Source organism: Corvus moneduloides, chromosome 2 (assembly GCF_009650955.1).
Source record: "Corvus moneduloides isolate bCorMon1 chromosome 2, bCorMon1.pri, whole genome shotgun sequence".
In the NCBI taxonomy this organism is placed as follows: Eukaryota; Metazoa; Chordata; class Aves; order Passeriformes; family Corvidae; genus Corvus; species Corvus moneduloides.
In genome coordinates, this window is record NC_045477.1 from 78,474,991 (window position 1) to 78,498,403 (window position 23,413).

At 36.8% G+C, this 23,413-nt stretch overlaps 1 protein-coding gene across 4 annotated transcripts in view; it reads left to right on the forward strand.

The window, feature by feature from the left end:
- The window catches only part of GPC5 (glypican 5), a 626,060-nt gene extending 611,303 nt beyond the window's left edge, over positions 1 to 14,757 (forward strand). For 2 of the 4 annotated variants that reach the window (XM_032100028.1, XM_032100033.1), the window contains one exon: positions 8,314 to 14,757. In XM_032100028.1, coding sequence (XP_031955919.1) covers positions 8,314 to 8,474 — 161 coding nt within the window. In that variant the 3' untranslated portion in view covers positions 8,475 to 14,757. The remainder of the gene's footprint in view (positions 1 to 8,313) is intronic. The other 2 variants (XM_032100031.1, XM_032100034.1) reach the window with 1 other exon arrangement.
- Positions 14,758 to 23,413: the final 8,656 nt, after the last annotated feature.

Sequence of the window (23,413 nt, forward strand, 5' to 3'; positions counted from 1 at the left end):
CCACTGTCAACTTTGAAAGAAAACTTTCAAATACTGGACTAGAGACTTAATGTCTGCTGCTCTTTCAGTTAAAATGACTTGCCAGACTTAAGACCATTGGTTCCACTCTATTTCTTGTGTATACAGATTTCATAAAATATGGGCAGTAAAACATGATGTGTTGGATTCATTTCCTGATACATTCTTAACCATGCAGAATTTTCTTAGCTAATACCATTAGGCAGGTTTCTTAATTGGTTTCTAACAATAACAGGAATACTATTCCTTTGTATGTGAGATTACTTGCATCTTGATATTCCCTGTACTGTTCAAATTGCTATTTGTGTTGGTTTGAGTACTATTACAATGATTGTTGTAAAAGTAAGAGAAGGAGGACTTTAGATCAAATTATTTCCTCCAAATAAATGCCTATTACACTAAATTTCTTCAGTGTTTATGCAGTTGGCTTGGCTTCTAAGTGAGTATGATCTCTCTGTTCCACATCACCTTGTGGCATACAGCTCAGGTTCAGCTTTTTGGTACTCAAACTCTCCTTGGGATCTGAAACAGATTTCATAGGGTACTTTTCTTAGGAACAGCCATGAAAACTCAAGCAATGACATCATTTCAATGAAAGAAGTGACTGGCCAATTGCAGGGATGAGGCTTATGAAGACATTGGGAATTTGCTGCTAGGTTTTATACCACATTATAGAACCTTCCTATGATACTAAGCAACACTCCAAATTTAAGTGATTTCACTGGCCATGTCTACGTTGTCAAGCTTGTGAGTTGTCTCCTGGTTTCAGTTCTTCTTACCCACATTGCATGGACGTTTGTTCACTCCATGGCTGAACATCAGGGAAAATTATCTCGGTCACTCCAAAATAAACTTAAAGTTCTGTGGATAATTCATTCCAAGGACTGCTTCCAAAAGGCAACACAAACCAGACGTTTGAAGACTCGGGTTTCTCTGCCCTACAGAGTCCCTCAAAAGCAGGCTTTTTATTTTCAAAACACTTGCCCTTGCCTGGATATCATACCCCAGAGCCTGCAATGCGTTCCTTCAGTTTCATGTTATAAAAACACCACCTGGCGGGTTGCAGCACAGCCCTCGTATTTATTTCGGACACTTTGAACTAAAACCAAACAAACAAATTGATAACTGGATCTCTGAGCCTGGGGGATCACTGTGTGTGGCTTAAAAGAGATGCAAGGCATTGTACTATGTAGAGGAGATTTGTTTAGCAATTTCTTCTAGGTATTGATGTCCCTGAGCACAGCAGGCATAAGCCACTCAACACCACTTTGCCTGAAGGATGTCCTTCTGGGACACATATTTAACTATGTAAATGTAGCCGCGATGACGCTTTCTGTACTTTAACAGGAAACGCTTTCATGAAGTACTGGCTTCTCATAAATGTTTGCACACATCAGCTATTGACTATTTTCATGTCAGTATGCAGTCCTTGATCCTGCCCTTCAACACCAGATACTGAAACCAAAGTTGATTAAAGGCAGGGGTTTAGGTATAAAACTGAAAATATACTACTGCAGCTGAAAAAATATGAACTTGATAAATATTTCACTTTTTGAATATTTATTTTTCATTTTCCTACCTAGAATTTCTAAAATGTAATCCATTTTTCATAGCTACATGATTCGACATTTAGTTTTAGTTTTCCATCAAAGATATTAAGCATGATGGTAGGGGACATATTGGAAAACATTCACTGGTCACTCAGTGTTGAACCTGTTATGTGACTAAGTGTAGAGTTTGCCTGTCCAAATTCAGACCAAATATCTACTGCTGAGTATTCCACCTCCTTCTTCTGCATTCTTCAGTCATTGATTCACTGTAATACAAGCTGTTGTAACTAGCTAAGTTGCGTGAATAGAAGGGTCAAAAGTCACTGGAGATGCTCTAAGATGTCCAAGACATCCGTAAAGGGTTTTGTAAGAATCTGGTTGCTTTTGGACAAGCAGATGTATGCCAAATGTGATATCTCTCTTCCCTACATCTAAAATGTCTGTAGGCAGCTGTGTTTAACCAAATGTACCCAAGCTGAAAATGCAGACTCTACACATACCAAGAACTAAGCAGAACTATTTGCACCTTACATAGCATCTCTTAGTATCTTCTTAAGCTCATCACTTCAGCATCAACACACTGCTACTTTATGCTGCACGCAGGGTAGTGCTCAGAATTGTTTAACATTTCTGACACAAACTGAACCATGTAAAAAACACAGCAAACAGACGAAATTTTGCTCTGCCAAATTTCGAGCTCGTGTGTGATTTTAAAAAGAGTGTACTGAATTGTTTTTAATGGATGTGTTTTAAGCACTCTGGCCTTCATATTTAAAAGTAATCTCATACAAGTGAGAAAGTGTAAGCACGTTTTTGGCTTGTTGGGTTTTCTTTCAATTTTGGGTTTTCATTGCTTTTGGTTTGGTTCCTTCTTGCGTAAAGCAAAGTGGCTGTAGAAGACTTTATGAGAATCATTCACTCCACTTTTATGATGATAATCAATTTCCCTGTGGTCCAAGATATGCATTAATCACTGGATGCTGTAAGTTAGGGGTCCCAATGGGCTGACTATTTTAATTTTTCACTATATTTATTTTCCTCCCACCTCAAAACATCAGGCAACAGTCGCAGGCTGAAACAAATAGTGAAGCAGAGGCATTACTGTTTTGTCAAAATCTATTCATTTTGGTTTCAAACGTTTGATGCAATGAAACTGCACCCAAATTAAGATTTTAGACCTAACAGAAAGACACAAGTTGATAGGAATAAACACCATTTTACATCATGCAATTTTATTATAAGTGAAGGCTGTTTTCTGTGTAATTCGTTGGTTTCATTGATAGGGCATTGATAGGGCAACACTTACATTTATTTCATGTAATAGTAGATTGTATAACAAAAAATTCTCATTTGTTCTTAATTAATAAAGTTGAATCCTCTGTTCTTTTGTCATAACTCTTGTAGCAAATGGAGCCTCACTGAAAGACAAGTCTGAAGTATTAAGAAATTCACCTGAATAAGCTGATTCATAATTCATATAAGGCAAACATATGTGTAATGCTACAAAACTTATTTTGATTTAAAATTAAAACTTAAAGATCCCCAAAGCTTCATTGGAAAAATGCTTGAAAATTGTGACATTCCTTTATCCTCTGTGCATCAACTGTGAATTTTTCCTTCATTACGTGAAAACTATACAAAAGAAAGCAAAGATACATTCTCTCCTAGGTTGATTCCTGACTCAATTCTCAGCAGAAATATTTCATGTATCTCTTACTATGTAGTCAAAGAATGGCAAAGCAGTGTAAGTTCATTCCCCCTGTACTTTGTGTTAGTAGTGGGGGGTTGTGTTTGTCTGTTCATGACTAGTGCTGAATTGTGAAATATTTAACATTTATAGAATCACAGAATTGTTGAGGGAGGAACCTCTGCAATCATCCATTCCAATGACACTTCTCTTTTCCATTTCACTTAAACTGTGTAATGGAGAGGGCAAAAGTTGCATTAAATTATAGAAACATGTTTCCTGAAGAGGGTGAATACACACACTGGTCTATGTGTACTATAAAAAGGGCATATAGAATATGTTTTCCTTTTAGGGACATCCCCTAGATTTTCCAAGTATAGATGCAGTCATAAAGACATGAAAGCGACCTCCAGAAATTAGTCCTTTTCCAGGTAGCCTTCATAAGAGAGTTTTCACACAACTTTTTCTCCCCTCATTAAGACTTCATGGCCAATATCCCATCAACTTCACATGGAAGAGTCTTTGAATAATAATAATAAGGGTAGTCTATTGTTTCTACTTTTATTTCTAAGCACTGGATACTCATAAGTATTTTGTGACATTTTTAAGAGTACTGGCTTAAATACACTAGCTGGAGCATGATCTCCATATACATATATTCAGTATATTTTTTTCTCACATATAGCTACTGTTCAGTAGAACAGTATATAAATATTTTTTAAAGTAGAAAATGGACGTTTTCATAGGAACCACTATGTATAAACTGAAGTATTTCTGAGGTATTTAAGTACAACTCAGTGATTTAGTTATCTGTGAGTTAGTTATATTTTGTTTAGTTTTGAACCATTTTCATGATATTGGGTAGTTAGGAATAAAACCTGGCAAAAAACTCCAGTGAAATAAAAGGAGGAGACATTCATTAGAAGCTTTAAAAGTTCCAGATGGCAAAATATTGGCCGGTCAAATAAAAAGTTTTGGGAGCTAATATGTCATTTTAATTTATGAAATGCAAATGCAAGGTAATACAAAGTAAATACTTTTTTTTTTTCCTTTTTTCTTTTTGCTTTTTTTTGTTAAAATAAATTAATGCCTCCCCATGATCCTTCTCATAAATTTAGGGACAGAACTTCAGCAAGTTCTCAGTGTTTTACTCCACAGTTCATGTTTTAAAAGATCCTGAAATTTCCATTGCATGTGATTTAAATAATTACTTTTTCTTCTAAGAAGAATTTTGCCTACAACTTCACAGTGCTGACTTTTAAAAGCAATATTCCACATTTCTTTTACATCTGAAATACTGTCCCTTCCTTTAAAAATAAAATTTTTCCTCATATTTGAGGCTTGTAGGAAATTCTGAATCCATAAAGGCTGTATTTTGAATCTTGCAGAACATCATAAGAATGTTGCACAAAGAGAAATCCAGTTCTTCCTCTTCTCTAAATCTTTGTCTGGGTTTGTGTCCAAGGTGATGTCGACAGAATCTCATTTGGCACCTTCAGTTTCCCTTGAAAACCCATATTAATTCTGTTATATGCTGCACAGTAGACAGAAGATAATACAGAGAGGTGGTTAAGGTTAGACTACTCTCACACAAACACTTTCTGGTTTGGGTTCAAAATAGGCCATTGTCAGAGGATGTTCCGTTTAAAACCATTAAAATTATTAAATTCCCAGCATGGCCCTTGGTAGGTAAGCATCTACTGCTCCAAAGTCATAGCCTGTTTTTGTAATATTTTGACAACCTCAGCAGAAAACTTCTGTGTCAAATGAAAACCTCCCATGACTATAGGTTTGACTTTTCAAATCAAGGCTAAACACTCTTGCTGATTATTTGAAGGAAATTGTATTGCTGCTGTAGGTATTCTGGAGAACACAACAGGTCAGCTGTCAAAGCTGCCAATGACATCACCTCTCACGAGTTTAAGTATGTTTAGAACATGTTAAAAAGCTTTAGAAACACTCTACAGCTGTTATACTATAATGAGATGCTGTAATATTAAACACAATGTTTACTGAAATGCTTTTGCTGCTTATTTTTTTCTAAACCAGAGCAGGACAATACTTTAAATTGCAGCTATTTCCAGAGTTTCAGAGCTGATACTGGGGGCATGTATGCGATACTTGTCAGCTTTGCTTTATGTAGACTTATGCAAACATGATATTTGGATTTTAATTCCCAAGCTATTTATGTTATGCTCTGCTGAAATTATAAATTTCATCAGAAAAATCCCTCTGAATCTCAGATGAGACTTCTGAATTTTACCATTTTTCCAGTTAAAATGATTTTAATACTAAACTAGACAGTTATCAGAGATAATTTGAAATACCTGGGAATCTTAATTGCCTTTTCTGTAACATAAATCCAGACTCAGACATGTGAGGAGACTAAAACCAAAGAAATTTGCTTTATTTCTGGTCTGCTCTGCTACAAATGATTGAAAAGCTCTCATATGCAAGTATTACTGCTTATGATATATGAAAGGTGGCATATATTTTTAAATCCTGATGCATAATGGACGACAGAACCCACTAATTTAAATAGAAAGGATAGCCTAGATGTAGTAATTAAATCTATAGTTATATTTACTAGAACTACCAAAAAAATAAGCTATTTTAAAGGAGTGGTTTTCTTTTCAGTGATTTTTTCACCAGATGATATCTATATATATATTTTTGGACCTCTTATTTCAATGAGGTCAAAGTTGTGGCATAGATCTATAGGACTGAATAGGTGACAGGTTTGCTGTATGGTTACACTACAATTCTAACAATGTATTCATTTAAGATCAGAGATTATATATAATGATTTATGGCATTTTGATTGACCAAAGGAAAATACATTGGTAGGTTTGAACATTTTTTTATAGCACTGCTTTCATGGGAACTTCCAAAGTCTGCAGTTTTCAGTTGAGGCTGGAAAGAAAAAATTTCCCATCAAAAGAAATCTCTGTTTTCCATAGTACTGTAAGTTAAATTTTCAGGTGTAGAAATTACACCTGACTGTCCAGTCATTAATTAATATCTAATCACATTGTCTTCAGATTTAAAACACATTCAGCTGAAGCTGGTTATTTCTTCAACTGCCAGATCTAAGAATATTTTTCTTCTTTATGTTAATTAGCTTTTATAATTGATAGCCTGCATAAGACCATATCTTTCAATACTGTGAAAATGTATCTGTAAATATACTGGGAAAAATCTACTTTGCTATACCTATAGCACTTACTGAACTGCTTTGTTGTGTAGACGAGAGCTGAATTTTTCACCATCTATTGAAATTAGTCTTTTTAAATATGAGAAGACCTCACTAAAACTCTGAAGAAATTATGCAAACAATTTTTTTTGCTTTTGTTCTACATAAAATCTTCCCTGAAAAAAATCCTTGATATACCTTGATAGTGATGATCCTCTCAAAATATTTTCAGTGAAGCATTGAGTGACTGCTGTTTTTCTAGACAGGTTACAGAATGTACACAATGAGGAAAAGTTGTATTCCCTTCTTCTCAAAATGTGTTGTCACTTTTCCTTCTTGTATGTCTACTTGCATTGTACTCATACAGCTAATTTCCACTAATTCCAGGCAAGAGAACTGGATTAATAAATCCACACAAAATAGCAGGGTACGCTGCCCAGTACAGAAGCAAAGAAGACAAATTCAATCTAGCAGGTTTTTTTCAGAAAACATCCAACAGGTTTTTTAAGACAGCATGTTTGACTTTAGCTGACTCTTCCCTTAATGCTTTTTTTTTTCAAAGCTGCAGGAAGTACATAGAGCAGGAGTTCACAAAAAGCAGCTTTCAAGCTGCTTTTAGAGAGAAGAGTACTTTTAATGCAAGCACGAAAAAAGTTATTCTTTTTGAGAATGACTGTCCTCTGCAGCTTCTGTTAAATCAGCTTAACAAAGAAGATAACACCATGACTAAAATATTTATACTTCATCATAGTCCCTTTGAATAATAATAAAAAAAAGATTCACTAGTTTATTCATTTTTCCTAATGATACAGAAAGGAAATAAGTATCTAAACAATGAATACTGATTCAGAAACTCAGACTGTAAAATTAATATATCAGCTCGGTAGAGCTGAGCTTCTTTCTAATGCTGCTGTTCCAGCAGTAGAGTTTACCTTCTGAATTATATATGTATTGACCTAATTATATAAATATTGACTTTGCTTTATATGAAGCTTTTTTTCAGTTTCAGTGTAATTACAATGTCAATATTTGTTGTATGTAATAACACTGAATTTAGACTTGTTAATTTTGATTGATAGTGGCATGCCACAAGTTATTATATGGGATAAGACAGTTAGTCTACAAGTATGCATAGTAGATACAAGCAGCTGACAATGTTACCAAATTTCGCTGTGTCTCCAAGACCTTCTGCTTCCAGTGTTTAACCAGGCAGAAGAACTAGAACGGGTGATTACATCCTTGTTCCATACAAAATACTGTTTTGAGGTGGAGAAATATTTACCTTGGTTAAAAAAAAGTACAAATATTCATCTGGGAACTCAGGGAAAGAGTTCCTGTTTAAATTTAGCTTTAGAATTTTTTCTTACAATGTTGTAAAATCTGTTTAAATTGTGCCAAAGTGGAGGTTTTATATAGCAACAACTATATTTTGCTGCATACCTTCCATGAGTTATACATTATTTTGCAATAATATTGGGACACATACACAACCAATTTTACATTAAATTATTTCCTTTTTTCTTCAAAAATCCAAGAAAGATGTGAGCAGTGGACTTTTAGGTACTACTGGGACTTGCAAAACTGTTCACTTCAGTCTGCAAATGTTTGTTGCGATATATTTCTACAAGAACAGCTTTGTTCAGAGCTGGCAGACCTCAGAACTGCTTTCAACGATGAATAGCCATATATTATAGTGCATGTTTCTAGATGCAATTATAAAGGATTTTGAATTTGGCAGTAACATTAGAATTAGAAACCAAACTGTGACAGTCTGTGTGCTGAGGAGATTTAGATTTTTTCTAGCTATAATATGTTGCCAGTAGTGACAAGGCATGCGTCATACTGTATTTTCTTATTTGTCTCAGCAGGGATGCCAGACAAGACGAACCTCAGTGACGTAAAGCAAATCCATCAAACCAACGATGGCAGCACTTTAGACACAACTGGAGCAGGATGTACAGCAATGGCCGATTATATGACATTTATGCTGATTAGTTTGGTAATACCATTTCTCAGTCTTTGGTAACTGCTTGTTTCTGTCTTGATATATGTATCCCATTGTCATCTATTTATCTCTGCTCACAAGCCTGGAATAAGGGATCTGGTGAATATAGCAATATTTATGGTCTCTTTTACAAGATCAGCCACTGATCTTAGCCCTGAATATTAACAAAGGTTTTTATGTAATATTTTACCTGTGTCTTTTTAAACACCTATATAGTCACAAAAAGTCATGTTTGCTTTTTTAATATTTTATGTTAAAAATAAGTTGTCTATGATAATCTTTCTCTTAGAAGCAATTTGTAAAAAAAAGAGAGTATTACCAAGTTTGAAGGGGTCTTTGGAGATCATCTAGACCAAATCTGCTCATAGCATACTCACTTTGTGCAAGTTGCCTAAGGCCAAGGTTAGGTGGTATTGGAATGTCTCCAAGGATGGAGACTCTATTGAATCCCTGGCCTAACTGTTTCAGTGCTTCAGCACTCCAAGCAGATGTTTTTTAGCTGTTGTATTTTGGTTTATGCCTCTTGTCCATTGTGCCCTCTGAGTCCTGTCACTGGGCACTATGAACAAGAGTTTGGCTCCATCTTCTTTGCTCCCTTATCAGGTATCTATACATTTTCAAAAGATCATTCTCTGCATCTTCTCCAGGCCAAACAGACCCAGCTGTCTCAGCCACTTCTGGTGTCAGATTTGTTCCCATACCTTGAAAATCTTCATGGCCCTTTGCAGGAATCCACCCACTGTGTCCATGTCTCTCTTGTCATTGTCCTTGAGAGCCCAGACCTGAACACAGCACTGTAGATGTGTCTCACTAGTGCAGAACAGAGGGGAAGCATCGCCTCCTTTGACCTGCTGGTATTTTACCTGATTCAGCCCAGAAGGTATTTGGTTGTCTTTGCTGCAAAGGACACAATGTGGACTCTTTTTCAGCTTGGTGTCCCTTAGGACCACAGGGTCCTTCTCTGCAAAGCTGCTTTTCACCCAGCAGGCACCAACCTGTACTGGTGTATGGGGTTATTCCTCTCCAGGGGGAGGATTTGGCATTTCCCTTTCTTCATCTTTCTGAGATTCCTATCAAGCCAATTCTTCAGTCTTCCAAGGTCCCTCTGAATTCAGAACTATTTTTTATAGTTCAGAAAAACTGTGTATTAGATACTTTATAGGTATATGATAGCTGCATTTTATCTAGGGATAACAGCAGGGTTAGGACACAATGTTGGATTAAGGTATCTTAATCTATATGTCAACATACAGATATTTACTTATGTGCTGTATATCTCTAAGCTGTAACTGTAGTCATTGGATTCAATTGCTAAAATACCAACGAGTACCAGTTGTGATGCTCAAAAATAACCCACCAGTGTCCACTACTGCTCTGAATGGCCTCAGGTCTTTCTCTGGACAAGTGGCCACAGCCCTTTGTCAACAGAGTTGGTGAAGCCCAGTGCATTTTTCAGCTCATATGAAGACAGACGCCTAAAGAAGCAACTCAGTTGCCCACACACAGGTGACTGGTGCCACCTAAGATTTCTTGGAGTATCCAAGACATCCTCATGGGACTGCAGGGTGTATGGGATGTTCCAGAGGCTTCCTTAAATGGGAGCCATGGGGAGGGGCAGCTGGCAGCTAAGTGGAACATCCTTGTTTATCTCAAACAGATCTAGACATTCACATGTGGGCCCATGAATCCTACACCAAACCTTCACCAATATTATTGGTAGCTTAGATACCTGCTTGCAGTGGTGACACACGAATGCAAACCTGAATCACAAGCATCCCAGCTCAAGTTCTTATGCTTCATGAAACGAGGCAAGCAAAAGTGTTCCGCAGTACAAATGGTACATTACATATTACTCTTACAAAATTTGATTGTTCTGCTGTGACTAAATCCATGTCATTTGAACCAGAAAGTATTTAAGAATACTTTGTAGTTATTTTTCCTTTACAGTCTTTTACAAGATAAAAAAAACGACCCTGTAGTATTGTATGTATTCATACAGTAACTAGAACTCCTCCTAGACAAAAAAAGTTACTCTTATATGAGACTAATATAAAGAAACATACATAAATATTTTTATTCCTAAACCTATATGTTAGTTGTTAACACACACAATATAGCACATACAGTATAACGCACACAGTATAAAAAATAGGTAAAGATATATAAAGGTCAGCAAAGCAATTCCATGCCCAGATAAACATCATTAATAGGCATGTGTGCCAGTGTGTACATTTTGCTTGACCTCCTTTTTTTCTTTGCAGATTTTGTAAATCAATCTTTCAAATTCCCTTGTCTTGTTTACTTGAAATTATGACGTTGGTAATTCAGGGAAAGAAAATGTGATTTCATTCTTTTCCTTTGTTACATCAACTCACACAAGCAATCAATCCAGTCTGGCAACTTTTTTTTGAACAATGGCCAGTATTAGTCACTTCAATGAAAATGGAATAAATCTTCGAAAAGGAAACACAGAAATGCAGAAAAAATTCCACAGTTACTCGTTACTTAGAATTTTATTTATATCCTGAAGGACTTGGTTTCCATTCCTAACTTTTGTGTGTTATTCAAGACCTTACAAAGGCAGGTAGTCAAGGAATAGTAGTTTATTCTATAGAACTGTGGAAACACAAACCTCATTTTCAAATACTGATAGTAATTAGTCCTAAGACCTCCTCAGGCATATGTGAATTACTAGTCTGTAATACTCCTCTCTTTTGTTTTTCTTGGCCTGTTCCCATTATCTTTGACGCTGTACCTACACAGAATCATTTCTAAGACTCCTTCTGGAGTAGAAAATTAAGTCTCTCCTTCCCAGACACATTTGAACAAACTAATAGTAAATATGAATAATAGTGGCAAGTCTGGAGATTTCTCACTTACTACTCTGCCATGAGACCTCATTCACCCTCCTGTTCCATCTATATCTAGGCATCACCACACACTCCACGTCATTGATCAGACTTATACATCTCCAGGCTGCATCAAGATTTTTTCATTAAATCTGCCATGCTATGAAGAAATATTCTCGTTTCTTAAAGAGCTATTATATAATCATTAAAACATGTCAGAGCAAGGAGAAGGGAGCCAAGGCTCTTTGGTGATCTGTCCCAAGGTCACCTTGCAAGGGAGGTACCATTGCATGAAACTGTGGAAACCTGCAGAATGTTGTATAGTTCCACGTTTGGAAGTTAGGACAAAACAAAACAAAAAAACCAAACGAAAAACCAATGTTTCTGTGCTAAAGCAAACAATGAAAAGAGGAATAGCACTGAGAAGAAACATGAAGAATGTTTTAGAGAAGCCAAGATGAGAAATAGGAAAAAAAAGGTTAAGCTGGACATTGTGGCAGTAAACTATAAAACCACCTGGATCCACATAAAATGATGGACCGTATGCAGTATGTATGTGAGTCAATCCGGGTCAATTGCCTGGGCATGTAGAAGCTTTTCCCAACAGCAGGTCACACAGGCTCCACAGGACTGAGCTGAGCTCCCCAGATGACCTCAGAAATGACATGTAGGTGTTGTTTCCTCTGTTTCCTGTCATTTGTTTATACTTGGCCATTTTTAACAGTCTAAATCATCTCCATATTTCCCAGAACATTTGGTAAATAAGATTTTGGCTTTATTTTGCCTTCTTTTAAATAGTCTTTTAATGTATTATTACTGTTATGGTGTAAAGTAGGAATGCTTTACTCAAAGTGCACTATTTCTCAGACAGACACACTCAAAAGCTGATCATACTAAAATGATAATGGATACCAATATTACAGTTGTGTAACTGGCTTCAGTACATTTTTTTTTCAAATAGCAACCATGAGGTGAGAGAGCTTGGTAAGGAATAATTTTTTAGAGGACAGTCTGGTTACTTACAATAAAATTCCAGGAAAAGAATAATTCCAAAAAATACTACAGTTCAGAAATCCAAAATATTTTTATTTTGGTAAAATGAAGATATTCTTCTTCTACCCTGAGATCAAGAGAGACCCTATATGTAGCACACACCCATTTCTTAGGGAAGTCTGCTGCCTCCCTGGGTAAAGCCCTCAGATCATTGCCCATTACTGGTTTTTCAGGAAGCCCGAGGTCAATCAAGAAAGATTGAGGTGCCACAGTGTGTCCAGAGAAGTGCAAGGGAGCTGGTGAAGGGTCTGGAGTGTCTGAGGGAGCTGGGATTGTTTAATGTAGAGGAAAGGAGGCTCAGAGGAGACCTTATCACACCACAAATACCAGAAAAGAGGTTGTAGGAATGTGGGGGTCGGCCTCTTCTCCCAGGCAACAAGTGATAGAATGAGAGGACACAGCCTCAAGCTGTGCCAGGGAAGGTTCAGATGTATATCAGGAGGAATTTCTTCATGAAAAGGGTCTTTAAACATTAGAATGGACTACCCAGGGAGGTGGTGGAATCACTATGCCCAGAGATATTTAAAAGACATGTAGATGTGACACTTGTGGACATTAGGGTTAGCATGGGCTTTGCAGTGCTAGGTCAACAGTTGGAATCAAGGATCTTAAGGTTCTTTTCCAACCTAAATGATTCTATAATTCTTGACTGTCCATTTCTATTTTCTGTAGATGTACCTGTGTTTTTAAATGTACTTGTATATCCTGGGGAAAAGGTACTGACTGGAATACTTATTGTCATAACTAATGTCCTAGCACTTTAAATAAACATTTCAAGGTGACAACTTTTCCTAAGTGTACCTAGTGAAAGACATCAAAAAGCACTTGTGTTTCCTTGGAAAAAAATATCGTTGTTCCTTTCATGACTAATAAAAGATGATGCATAATTACAGCTATGTAAAATGTTATGTCTGTATTCCTCTCTTTCTATAGATATATAGATGTACATATAACTTCTTTGTTACTTTGTACCTGTATGGTTATATGCTAAAATAATATTCTTGTTCAGATTATAACAGGGTTTAGATTAACCTATTGAAGATTTTGGATTAACCTTATTATTTCATATTGTCTTCTCAGGATAATGAATTAAAATATGTAGGCAAAGCTATCTCTACTTATTTTCTTTTATATTCAGTTCTACTCTGAAATAATTGTGTAAGCATTAATCTTATTTAGAAAATAGCGTGCTTTTCTATGTGCTCTGAGTCACAACTGATTATAATAGGAATTAAAATAAAAGTTGTTTCTAACTATATTACACTAAAAAAGTTAGTGTGACTCTAGAAAAATCCAGATTTTCTTCTCGAAAATCTCAGCAAAATATTACTTAAGCTTTAACTCTTTACTCTTTCTTCCTGGCGATACATGAACAAATTTTGCGAGAAAACATTTGCATATCTGGCAGTTAGAAACTTTATCTTTTGCTTTATTTTAGTACTTTTTAATGTAAAATGCTAGAGACAGTATACCTGGTACGCCATGAGGCTCTTTTCCAGTTCACATTGAGGAGGAAGTTCATGCTGAGCTTCTGCGGCTGGGAGGACTCGGTCGATGCATCTCATCACCCCTCGCAGTGCAGAGGGCTGTGCTAAGATCACCTGCTGTGCATCCCTAATTTAGGTGTCACAGCGAAGTCTCTCCAGGTTTATCAAGCAGTCTAAATCAATTGTTAGTCTCTTGAATGTAAGTCACATGGAGGTCTTTCTCTGTGGCAGTTTCTGATTTTCCTTCTCCTCTCAATGTCATTCTCTTTCCCATTTGAGGTGGTATAAGAGTTTACAGGATCATTCAGTGAAATTGGTCAGAGTATTTCTGATTCAAAGGATGTTCTTGATCCAGTTCACCTTGCATCTTCAAAGACAATGCCACTGGTGTAATGGATGGTATAGCCATAGTGCTCATAGAATTTTGGCCACACATTTATAGCAGGCGGACACAAAATTAGGGACAACAAAATGCTTGAATAACACAAAAACATACTGCAAAGTTCTTTTCATAACTACATTATGTGTGCGGATTCATACTTCGGTATCTAAAGCAGGATATGGCCATTAAAAAAATCATAATAAAGCCTGATTTTATTCATACATATGCCACACATTAAAGTGTATAAGAGATCTCTTTTGCTGATGGGCAAAAACATACTGCTCAATACATAAGTCAGCGTGCCTTTCAAAGAGCTATTTCTCTTCTCTGTCCCCTGTATCTGTCTTTAGGGTATGGATATTGTATAGAATGTGCTTTCCTGTTTACTTTCAGTTCACTTTATTTATAAGTATAGCTAACACCATTGTGACGGGTGATAAAAATATTCTTCATGTCTGTTTACATGCCTGCTTTTTGGCAGATGGAAGTGTTCATGAAACCTGTGTAATTCACCCCTTGTATTTAAAAAAAAAGAAAAAGAAAACATAGTTTTATCAACTGAAAAAAAATATTGAATACCAGGCCTTCAGAAGGGTAAAAAGCAACATCATCCTGAAGCATAAAAGTTGCTTGCCATATATCTCTTTAGCAAGCTATAAAAACTATGGTATTTTTAGTTTCAGAGCAATAGCAGACTGGAAATTAGCACATGGGCCAGCTCCATCTTTTAGACATTTGTGATACTACTGAATTCCACAGATATAACTGTAAACATAGCTTGACTTTGTATTATCTACATGCAAAATTGAATTGATACACTACATACAGTAAGATTGTTTTCAGAAAAGCATCACAAAATTACAGGTAATAGCAATTTGTATTTCTCTGGTCTCTACTGGTTATATGTACACCATAAGAAATAAAAAATTAATTTAGAAAATAAAGATTTATATTGTGAAGTGTTACCTCTGTGACTCTTAGGAAAAAGTATGAAATATGTCACTTTGTGATAAATGTCAACATTTCAGTAATCTAAATATCATGGGAAAGAGGAAATTACATAGTTTCTATCTTTTTTTATAATTTTATAGTGAGCCACTGTTCGTATGGGTCTTAAAACTGGCAATTTCAGACTGCAGAAGAGGAATTATGTTGGGTTGTCAGTATCTGGGGTCCTTCAAAGGGAGGAATGTGACATTGATGCATTATTATTTCTCACTTCAGGATTCACTTTGTCGTCATTATGTTTGCTGACATGCTTTTATACCTTTGCTCTTCCTTCATTCATCTGTTGCTCCAGATTACATCTGAATCTAATATATATGGTGCCATTTACATACGTTAGATGTTACCTCTTGGTTCTCTTTGTTACCCTTAAAACCAGTCTTTTCCTGGTCCAGAGCTGTGTTTCTTCAAAGACCATGGGTCAGTTGTTTATAGCTATGGGGTCTCCAGTACCAACCCTATGTACTCTCCTTTGTCACCCCATGACTGTGTTTCCTTTACACCACAATCTGTGCCTGCAGTTCTCTGCTCTTGCGCTAAGCCTCTATTTCTCTACATTATAACATTGTCTTAGAGTCATAAATATCTGATTCTACATGGAATAACGGTGTGTTACTGCTATCTATGTAAAACTATTGTTGTCTGATTCAAAGATAAATGGAAGTAAACCAAATTTGCCATAGTCATCGGGTCAGTCAGGAAAAAACCATCTTGTCACAGCTAAACTGAGCAAAACAAAGCTGCAGGCAAGTAAAGAAACATTCAGACAGCCTGTCTGAGGAGTGCCAGTCTGGAGGGCTTGAAAACTCTGTACAAAGCCAGCAACCGCCACTTTAGCCATGCAAATGCCATGTTCCAAGGCTACGCAGTTACACCAGGATGGCCTGAGACACCTGCCCCTTTCTGGTGCTGCAGGGAGGCAGTGGCCTCCTCAGCCATGTCCTGCTCTGTTCCTGCCAGCTCCCGGCAGATGCCTTAGGCCATTTCAAAAGGTAAAAAACAGCCTCAGTGTGGCCAGATCAACTGAGCCCTCAAGATCAAAGGGTCACCTTAAAAATGTGATTCCTCCCATGCTGAGAAAGGAATCTAGGATCACATAAGTCTTTTCTGGTAAAGAAAAGATTAATTCAAGGATATTGAATTATTATGTGAATTTACAAGAGATAAAATTTACTTTTATCATGGGCTTCAATCTGGTTAAGTCCTTCCACCTTCTCCTTCTAGAACAAAAACTTTTAAAGTGTCACCTCTCTTCATTACCCGCATAGGGAATTTGAATACTTACCCTAGCAGGACTGGTCCTCTACATCACCTGATACTCAGGCACCATCTGGACCTACTATATAGCCTTCTACAGTAGCAGGGGCCTAAAACTGTTTAACCTGTAGCCTTGAAACCAAGTAAAAATAGTTATGGGAGTGTTAATTTCTTTTTAATGTGACAAAGCCAGGGAAAGGCACTCTCCATATGCTTCTGGAAAACTACTGGAATTTCAAATCATATTTGAGAGTTTATAAACCCATGAACATACCTGCTTATCTAAGCAATGATCATTTCTGTTTCAAATGTAGATATGTAATAGCAAAGAAAAAAAAAACATCCTGTACCACAGGCAAGCGAAATTTGCTTGTGTCTAATAATATTGTATCTTTGGTTTTATCTTAATGTAATGCAAAAGCTTGAAGCCAAATTTACTGATTGCCAATTAATTTACTGAATGATTGTCTTGGTTTGAGACAAATTAGGAGGAAACATCCTGAGATGTACATGTCCTCTAATGGAAGGAAGGTTTCGGCAGCACCTCCCCACAGGTTCGAAAGGAATTTCTTGGAGGAAAGTGAAGAAAAGCCTGTTTATTTAACAAGCAGGGTGCACGAAGGCACAAGGAAGAAAAAATGAATAATGTTAGATAATAAACCTCTCACTGTGGAGAAGACCTGGTAGATTCAAAGTCCTTTCTGTAGGTGTGGCTCTGCTCTCTCCATGGATGGGCCACGGTGTGGGCACCTCCAGGCCGCGGTGTGGGGCCTCCCGGTGATGGTGTTCCGGACTGGAGCAAAGCTGAACAGTTCCAGGAGAAGAAGAAGAAGAAGAAGAAGAAGAAGCCACAGTCCCGGAAAACTTCCTGCCTCAGCTAATGAACAAGAAGCTAGCTAAAAAGCAAAATAATGCAACTCTCTTCCCTGCTGCAGAGCCAAGAGCTGGGGTGAGAGCAAGAGAGTTATCTGTGTTTTTGAGCACAGCCGCCAAAGGAATTCCACCTCCTTGCCCACCCCTCTCTCTCGGATCTAGCTTAAAGGCACAGGACTCATGTCTGGCATAGAGCAGGCGATAGAGGATACAGCATCATAAAGTCACCCCAAGAAAACGATCAATAAAATTACAGCCGAAAACCAAACCAAACAATAAAAAAAGAAAAAATTCAAAAACAAACAAAACAAAACAAACAAAAAGAAACCAAAACCAAACCAAACCAAACCAAAAACAAAACAAAACAAAACAAAAAAACCCGACATGACATTATTCCAGTAGTCAGAAATCTGTGATGGAAGTCCTGAAAAATCTCATTCCTGTTCCCTAAGTGGTTTCTGCATTTTAAGTGTAATTGTTCCCAGATAAAATCCTGAGTCCAGAGAGAAGACAGTAAGATTTCATACTCTCTGTGAACAAATTATTTTCTCATCTCTGATGGTGGAGAAGCTTTTTTGTTATTGCCCCTAAAAGCTATTGTTGTCCTCCTAGAATGTATCATGTCTGCTCCTGAGTTGCCACAGCTTACAGCCTAGCAATTTGCAGAAACACATTAGGGTCTAAATTGCTGTGGCAAGGACAAACACTCGTATCACTGCTGGAAAGACAGAAATCTCTAGGACAGAAGAACCAATAGTTTCTCTGGACCTAGTAGAAACTCTCTTTAAAGTTTCAGAGTTCTGAGTGTTGAAACTCTAGCCAAGCACTGCTTTCCCCTGAAATTAGAAAATTATAATTGTGTGATAACTTACATTAATATATATACACCTGCCTCTATACATAAACAAGCAGCTAAGGATCAGCAGCACAATCTTTTTTGGGTTTGGGGGTTATTTTCTAACAAATGGTTTCTTTCCTTTAAGTCATAAGAGGATTTTGGAAGAGAATCTTTCTGTTTTAGAAACAAAAGGCGACATACAACTGATTGAACACTCAGGAAACAAAGACGATATAAATATTTACTTTTGCATTTTCATCTCTCAAGCAATAGCATACTTCATAGCTATCTCAATCAGGAGTCCATGTACCAATCTTTAACAAAAAGTATTGCTTGTCTGTGCATGAAAACATCTGGTTTCAAAGACCATCATTTGACTCTGAAAAAGATCCAATGTTGCCAATATCCATTGTTCTTATTTTTCCCAGTTGAACTTAAACAACAGTGGGCAAAAGTAGTAATTAACATGCAAAACAATGTTACCCTAAATGTTTTGTATATCCCTGCACAAGTATGAACTCTATCTGTTCTCTGGCAATACAGATGAGAGCACAGATGCATAACCACTAACTCTTATGTATATAGTTCATCCCCACAACGGCGCAACCATTTTGTTCTCTCTCACATTATACCCTATTGCTCTTTTTGCATGCTAATTTTATTTACTATTCTATATAGTTTTCAGTTTTAGCATTTTTTTCTAATCCAACTGTAGAATAGCAGATCAGATCAGTTTCTTTGTAGGTTTCTTCATGGCCTACTGATGGGGTATCCCAATGTTATTAGGCTTGCAGAGTCTACTTCAAAAATTTATGCTTAAAAAATTATTACTATGAGGGAAAGACAATCATGACATCAGGTACCGGATGTTGTTGCTGTTATTGCAAAATTCAGCCTTTGCTTCCAGACAGATACTTTATTTAACATCAATTGGTAATTTTAATTGACTTCAGATAGGAAATTAGAAGAATCATCTAAATTCGTAGAACTGAACTTAATCATTAGATTTCCAGATTAGGCAAATGGGAAAAGTAATAAAACCCCAAACCCAAACATCATGTTTTTCAGATAGATCTGGATATGTTTAGGGAAGTGATTATATTATTTGGATTGCCTCAACTAGTGGGGAGCTACATGGCATGAATCAGGGGTGCCTCCCAGTCACAACCGTTCACAGCTGCTTTCCAAGTCCATGATCCAGCACCCAGCTTGCAATTTCTGATCCTCCTACAGTGATCATCACAGGATATTTTATTGCTCAAAAGTGCTTAGAAAACCCATTATTAAATAGGTATCAAACCTTTGATGATAAATCAAGTAAGGCTGAGGAATTTCAAATAGTTCAGATAGTATTCAGTCTCAGAAGGAAGATAACATTTATTCATCCGCTACTAAGTGGCTAGATAGGTTACACTCTCCATATATCCATCATACATATTTTTGCAGGCAGTAATGTTTGGCATTTCTGTTTCCATACACTATCTTCTTCATCACAGTAATCTTTTCCACTTTCACTCTACTTTGATTTATTAGGGTGATACCACATATCTTACCAGAGACCCTAGCCTCTATCCTATCGGAGACCCTAGAAAAGAAAGACAAATTTAATTCTGTGATAGGCCAACCTTTTCCAGGGAATGTAGTCACAGAAGCCAAGGAACTGATAAGGTGATTATGAGATATTTCACCTGTAGCACAATTTTAGGCAATTAAGGAGTAGCACCATCTGCTTTATTTGATAGCTTTCCGCTGGACTACACTGAAGAACACTGCAGGTTTAGGCACTCTGTGACTAGTACATTATCTGATTGGCAGCTTTAGCAAAGAGGCTGAGGTTTGAACAAGCAGAAGCTGAACTGCACCAATATCTACCACCGATTCTTCCAGAATGGAGCTGAAGAAAAGTTTTTGACAGGGTAATGTCAGGAAGGCTGCAGTGCTGCTGTGTGTGTTTGTTCAGTGTCTAGATAAAAGCCATTGGATTCCTGCACTGTTGTTATGATCTCAATAGAAGAGATGCCTCTGCATGATTTAAGGTGCAAATGAGACCATATTCCAAAGTCACCAGTACAGGTTTTATTTAACAGTAAATGCGAGATAGGGAGACAGAAAGAAATAGGAGGGGGCTGGGGAAGAGGGGTAGAGAGAGAGATTAAACAAAGATACCACCACCACAAGTGGCATTCTGCTGGTCCCCGAGTTGTTCTTCTGGAGGTACCATGTTTATACAGTCCAGGTCCTGGGCATCCATGGGGTGTATATGCCATTCCCATAACTTGAGATGGCACGTGCATAAGCACTTCTTTTTCCAACAGCTTGCTACAGTGGGAATTTTTTGTCTGGATGCTAACCAAAACTTTAACTCCATTAGGCCTGGAATTAGCTCTTTCCTGCTGTGCATTATGTGCTTATCTCAAGTTCCAAGATGGTGGTTTCTATTATGGGGACAGTGTTTTGAGGCATGCAACTGCATTCTTTAACTCTTCACAACTGTCAGTCTGACACATTTCAGAAAAAATGGCTTGTAGAAAAGACCCATAAACCTATCAAATGCTAAGGCAAAATTAAATTTACATTTCATGAATGTTAGTAATTATCATTTCTCAAACATTGCTAGATGGTTTAAAGAAAATGCTCTTGAGGATTTGTGATCTATGGCACATTGCATTGAAATGGCTTTGCATCAAAGCCTGACACTGGCTTTTCACCAAATTATATCTTTGCTATATGATGTATGTGCATGAAGACTCTCTCAGACTGTGAGGTTAAAAACAAACCTAGCTCTGCCCTTTATTTCTCTGCCCTTCAGGCTGTATCTCATTTTTTCAAAATTCTTCAAAACAGTGAATCTCTGAATAGAATTGAATTTGTCAAATTCAAATATCCCTTTTAATGTTGCCCTACACTTTATGACACAGTATGTACATTGTGAAATCTCTTATTCCCTTTTTCATAGCAAGACTCAACTTGAAATAGAAATTCCATAGCGCAGTGTAAGCAATATCTAGTTTCTTGTGCTGACAGCCTCTAGTAGATAAAAATTCCTGTAAGACTCCCTCTTATCACCTCGAAGAGAAGAAGCTATCTTCCCTCCTCGATACCATACAGGCACGTGGCCCAGGTTAAAATGATGAAAAGAGTCATTTATGACATTACTCCAATCCAGCATCCAGGAGGCCACAAAGATGTTATAGCAATTATATTTTCCAGTGATTGAAAATGATTGTACCTATAACTTGCAATGTGTTATATGGAGTCCTATTAATTTCTAGATGTATGAAGTTGCTAAAATATTATGTGTGGGGTCTGGGATTTTACTGAACTTATTAAGTCTTTAAACACAAGTATGTAGCACTTGGTGGTTCCTCCCATGAAAAGACTGAAGTTATTTATTGTGTGTCTGTGGTGGAGATTATGCTTAATCCTTAACACTGTGTGCATTTAGTTGGTACTCAGGATTTGTACCATACCTCCTGATCTGTTTTATATTTCATGTTTTAATTAAAACTTTGAGAGCATGATGAGGTTTCTCTCTACCTTTGAATGTCAATTTACATTTATGTTAGGGCATTCTGAATGAGTGAACATCTTAGAATATCAGAATATTCCCCTACTCCCAACTACAACTAAAAGGTTTTTGAGAAATAAAAGTAAGTTTTAAGAACTTTTATCCTCTACTTCCTTTGAAAATAACTTAGAATAACAGGATCAGTGTAAAAGGTTTCTGGCTCCCAGGGCTATGCACACTAGATCATACTACACTAAGACTTTCTAGATACCATTAAATTGGACTTCCTCCAATGCACGAGGTGCAGCCCAACTCACGCAGCCTGTCTGTTCTATCAGCAGTGTATACAAACTTTCAAAGGCATGTGACTTTTCACTGGCATGCCTGAAAAATGAATGAGTGTGAAGGTCCATAGTTACAAAAAAGGAAATGTCATATTAAATTACAGTGGTTTTTTCTGTCTCCTTTTTCTCAGAGAGGCAGTAATAACTTAGCTAACAGTGAAGTTAAGAAGACTCTTAATTTCGAGTTATTCAATAGATAAAAAAATTTGAGTTGTTGAACAAAGACTTTGAGAAATCAATTCTAAAAGGAAAATTCTTATTTCTTTTCCACCAAATATCAAAATATCACTGATTTGGACTGGGTTTTTTCCTTGCTCAAAGGAAGCATGCAATTTACAGAAAACTACCATAATAAAACTTACATTTTTAAATCTTTGAATGAATACCTCATCAAAGACCTTGCCGGAAATGTAAAATAAATTGAGCTTGTAGAAGAAAATATAGGAATCATCTCACCTGATCTCATTCTTTCAAAAAAAAAGTATTTGGTCCAAGCTTGTCCAGACACTCTCTTAGTCATCTGTGAGCTATTCGCAGGACCTGTCATTTTAATATCAGCTTATATGACGGGAGAAATGAACTGCCCCAGGAGATGCACATCTTCTTCAACTCTCTCTAAAAAGAGCTTTGATGACTAAATTACATAAGGTACTGAAGATTTTGTATAGCAAATAACAAGACTCATCCCTACCTCAGGCATCCAGCAGGAGTGACAGAAGTAACATTGCTTTAATGAACACAAGGAATCCCAAATATAATTATGATTATTAAAATTGTTCTTAGAAAGGTGATTACTTTATGGAAGGAAATTAAACTAATGATAAACATAAAGTTTAAAAGTTTTGATGCCTTTCCAAGGTCTACAGACTAAATAAAAAGCATTGACCTAACTGCATCTATGAACAGTTGTTTTCCAATGTGTTGATTACAGCCAGCCAACTCTGCAGCTATATCAGCCCCATGGCAGTAATGACCTGGCAATAGGACTTTGGATTGGTTATATTCATGAGGCCATGATTGGAACAGGAAAAGAAAAAAATTCAGAAACCTGGCCTTCCAGCTTCCAACAATTAGCTTTGCTACAAACCCAATTTGACAGGAGCACACATAAATTCAGCTTTCTGCTACTAGCTGTAAACTTCAAAAAAACCCAAGACATTTTCAAGGGATATTAATGGAGATGGTCTGGATCTAAAAGGAAAGGTTGGTGCATTTTAGATCTTTGCTAATGAAATTAATGAACAAAGCCATAATGTTTAATGGATTAAATATTACATTAGCAGTCCATTTCCAAAGGATTGATGAGTTCCTTGCTTGTTTCAGACACTATTTGCAACTGGCAAGTAAGATTGGCTAACAATCTG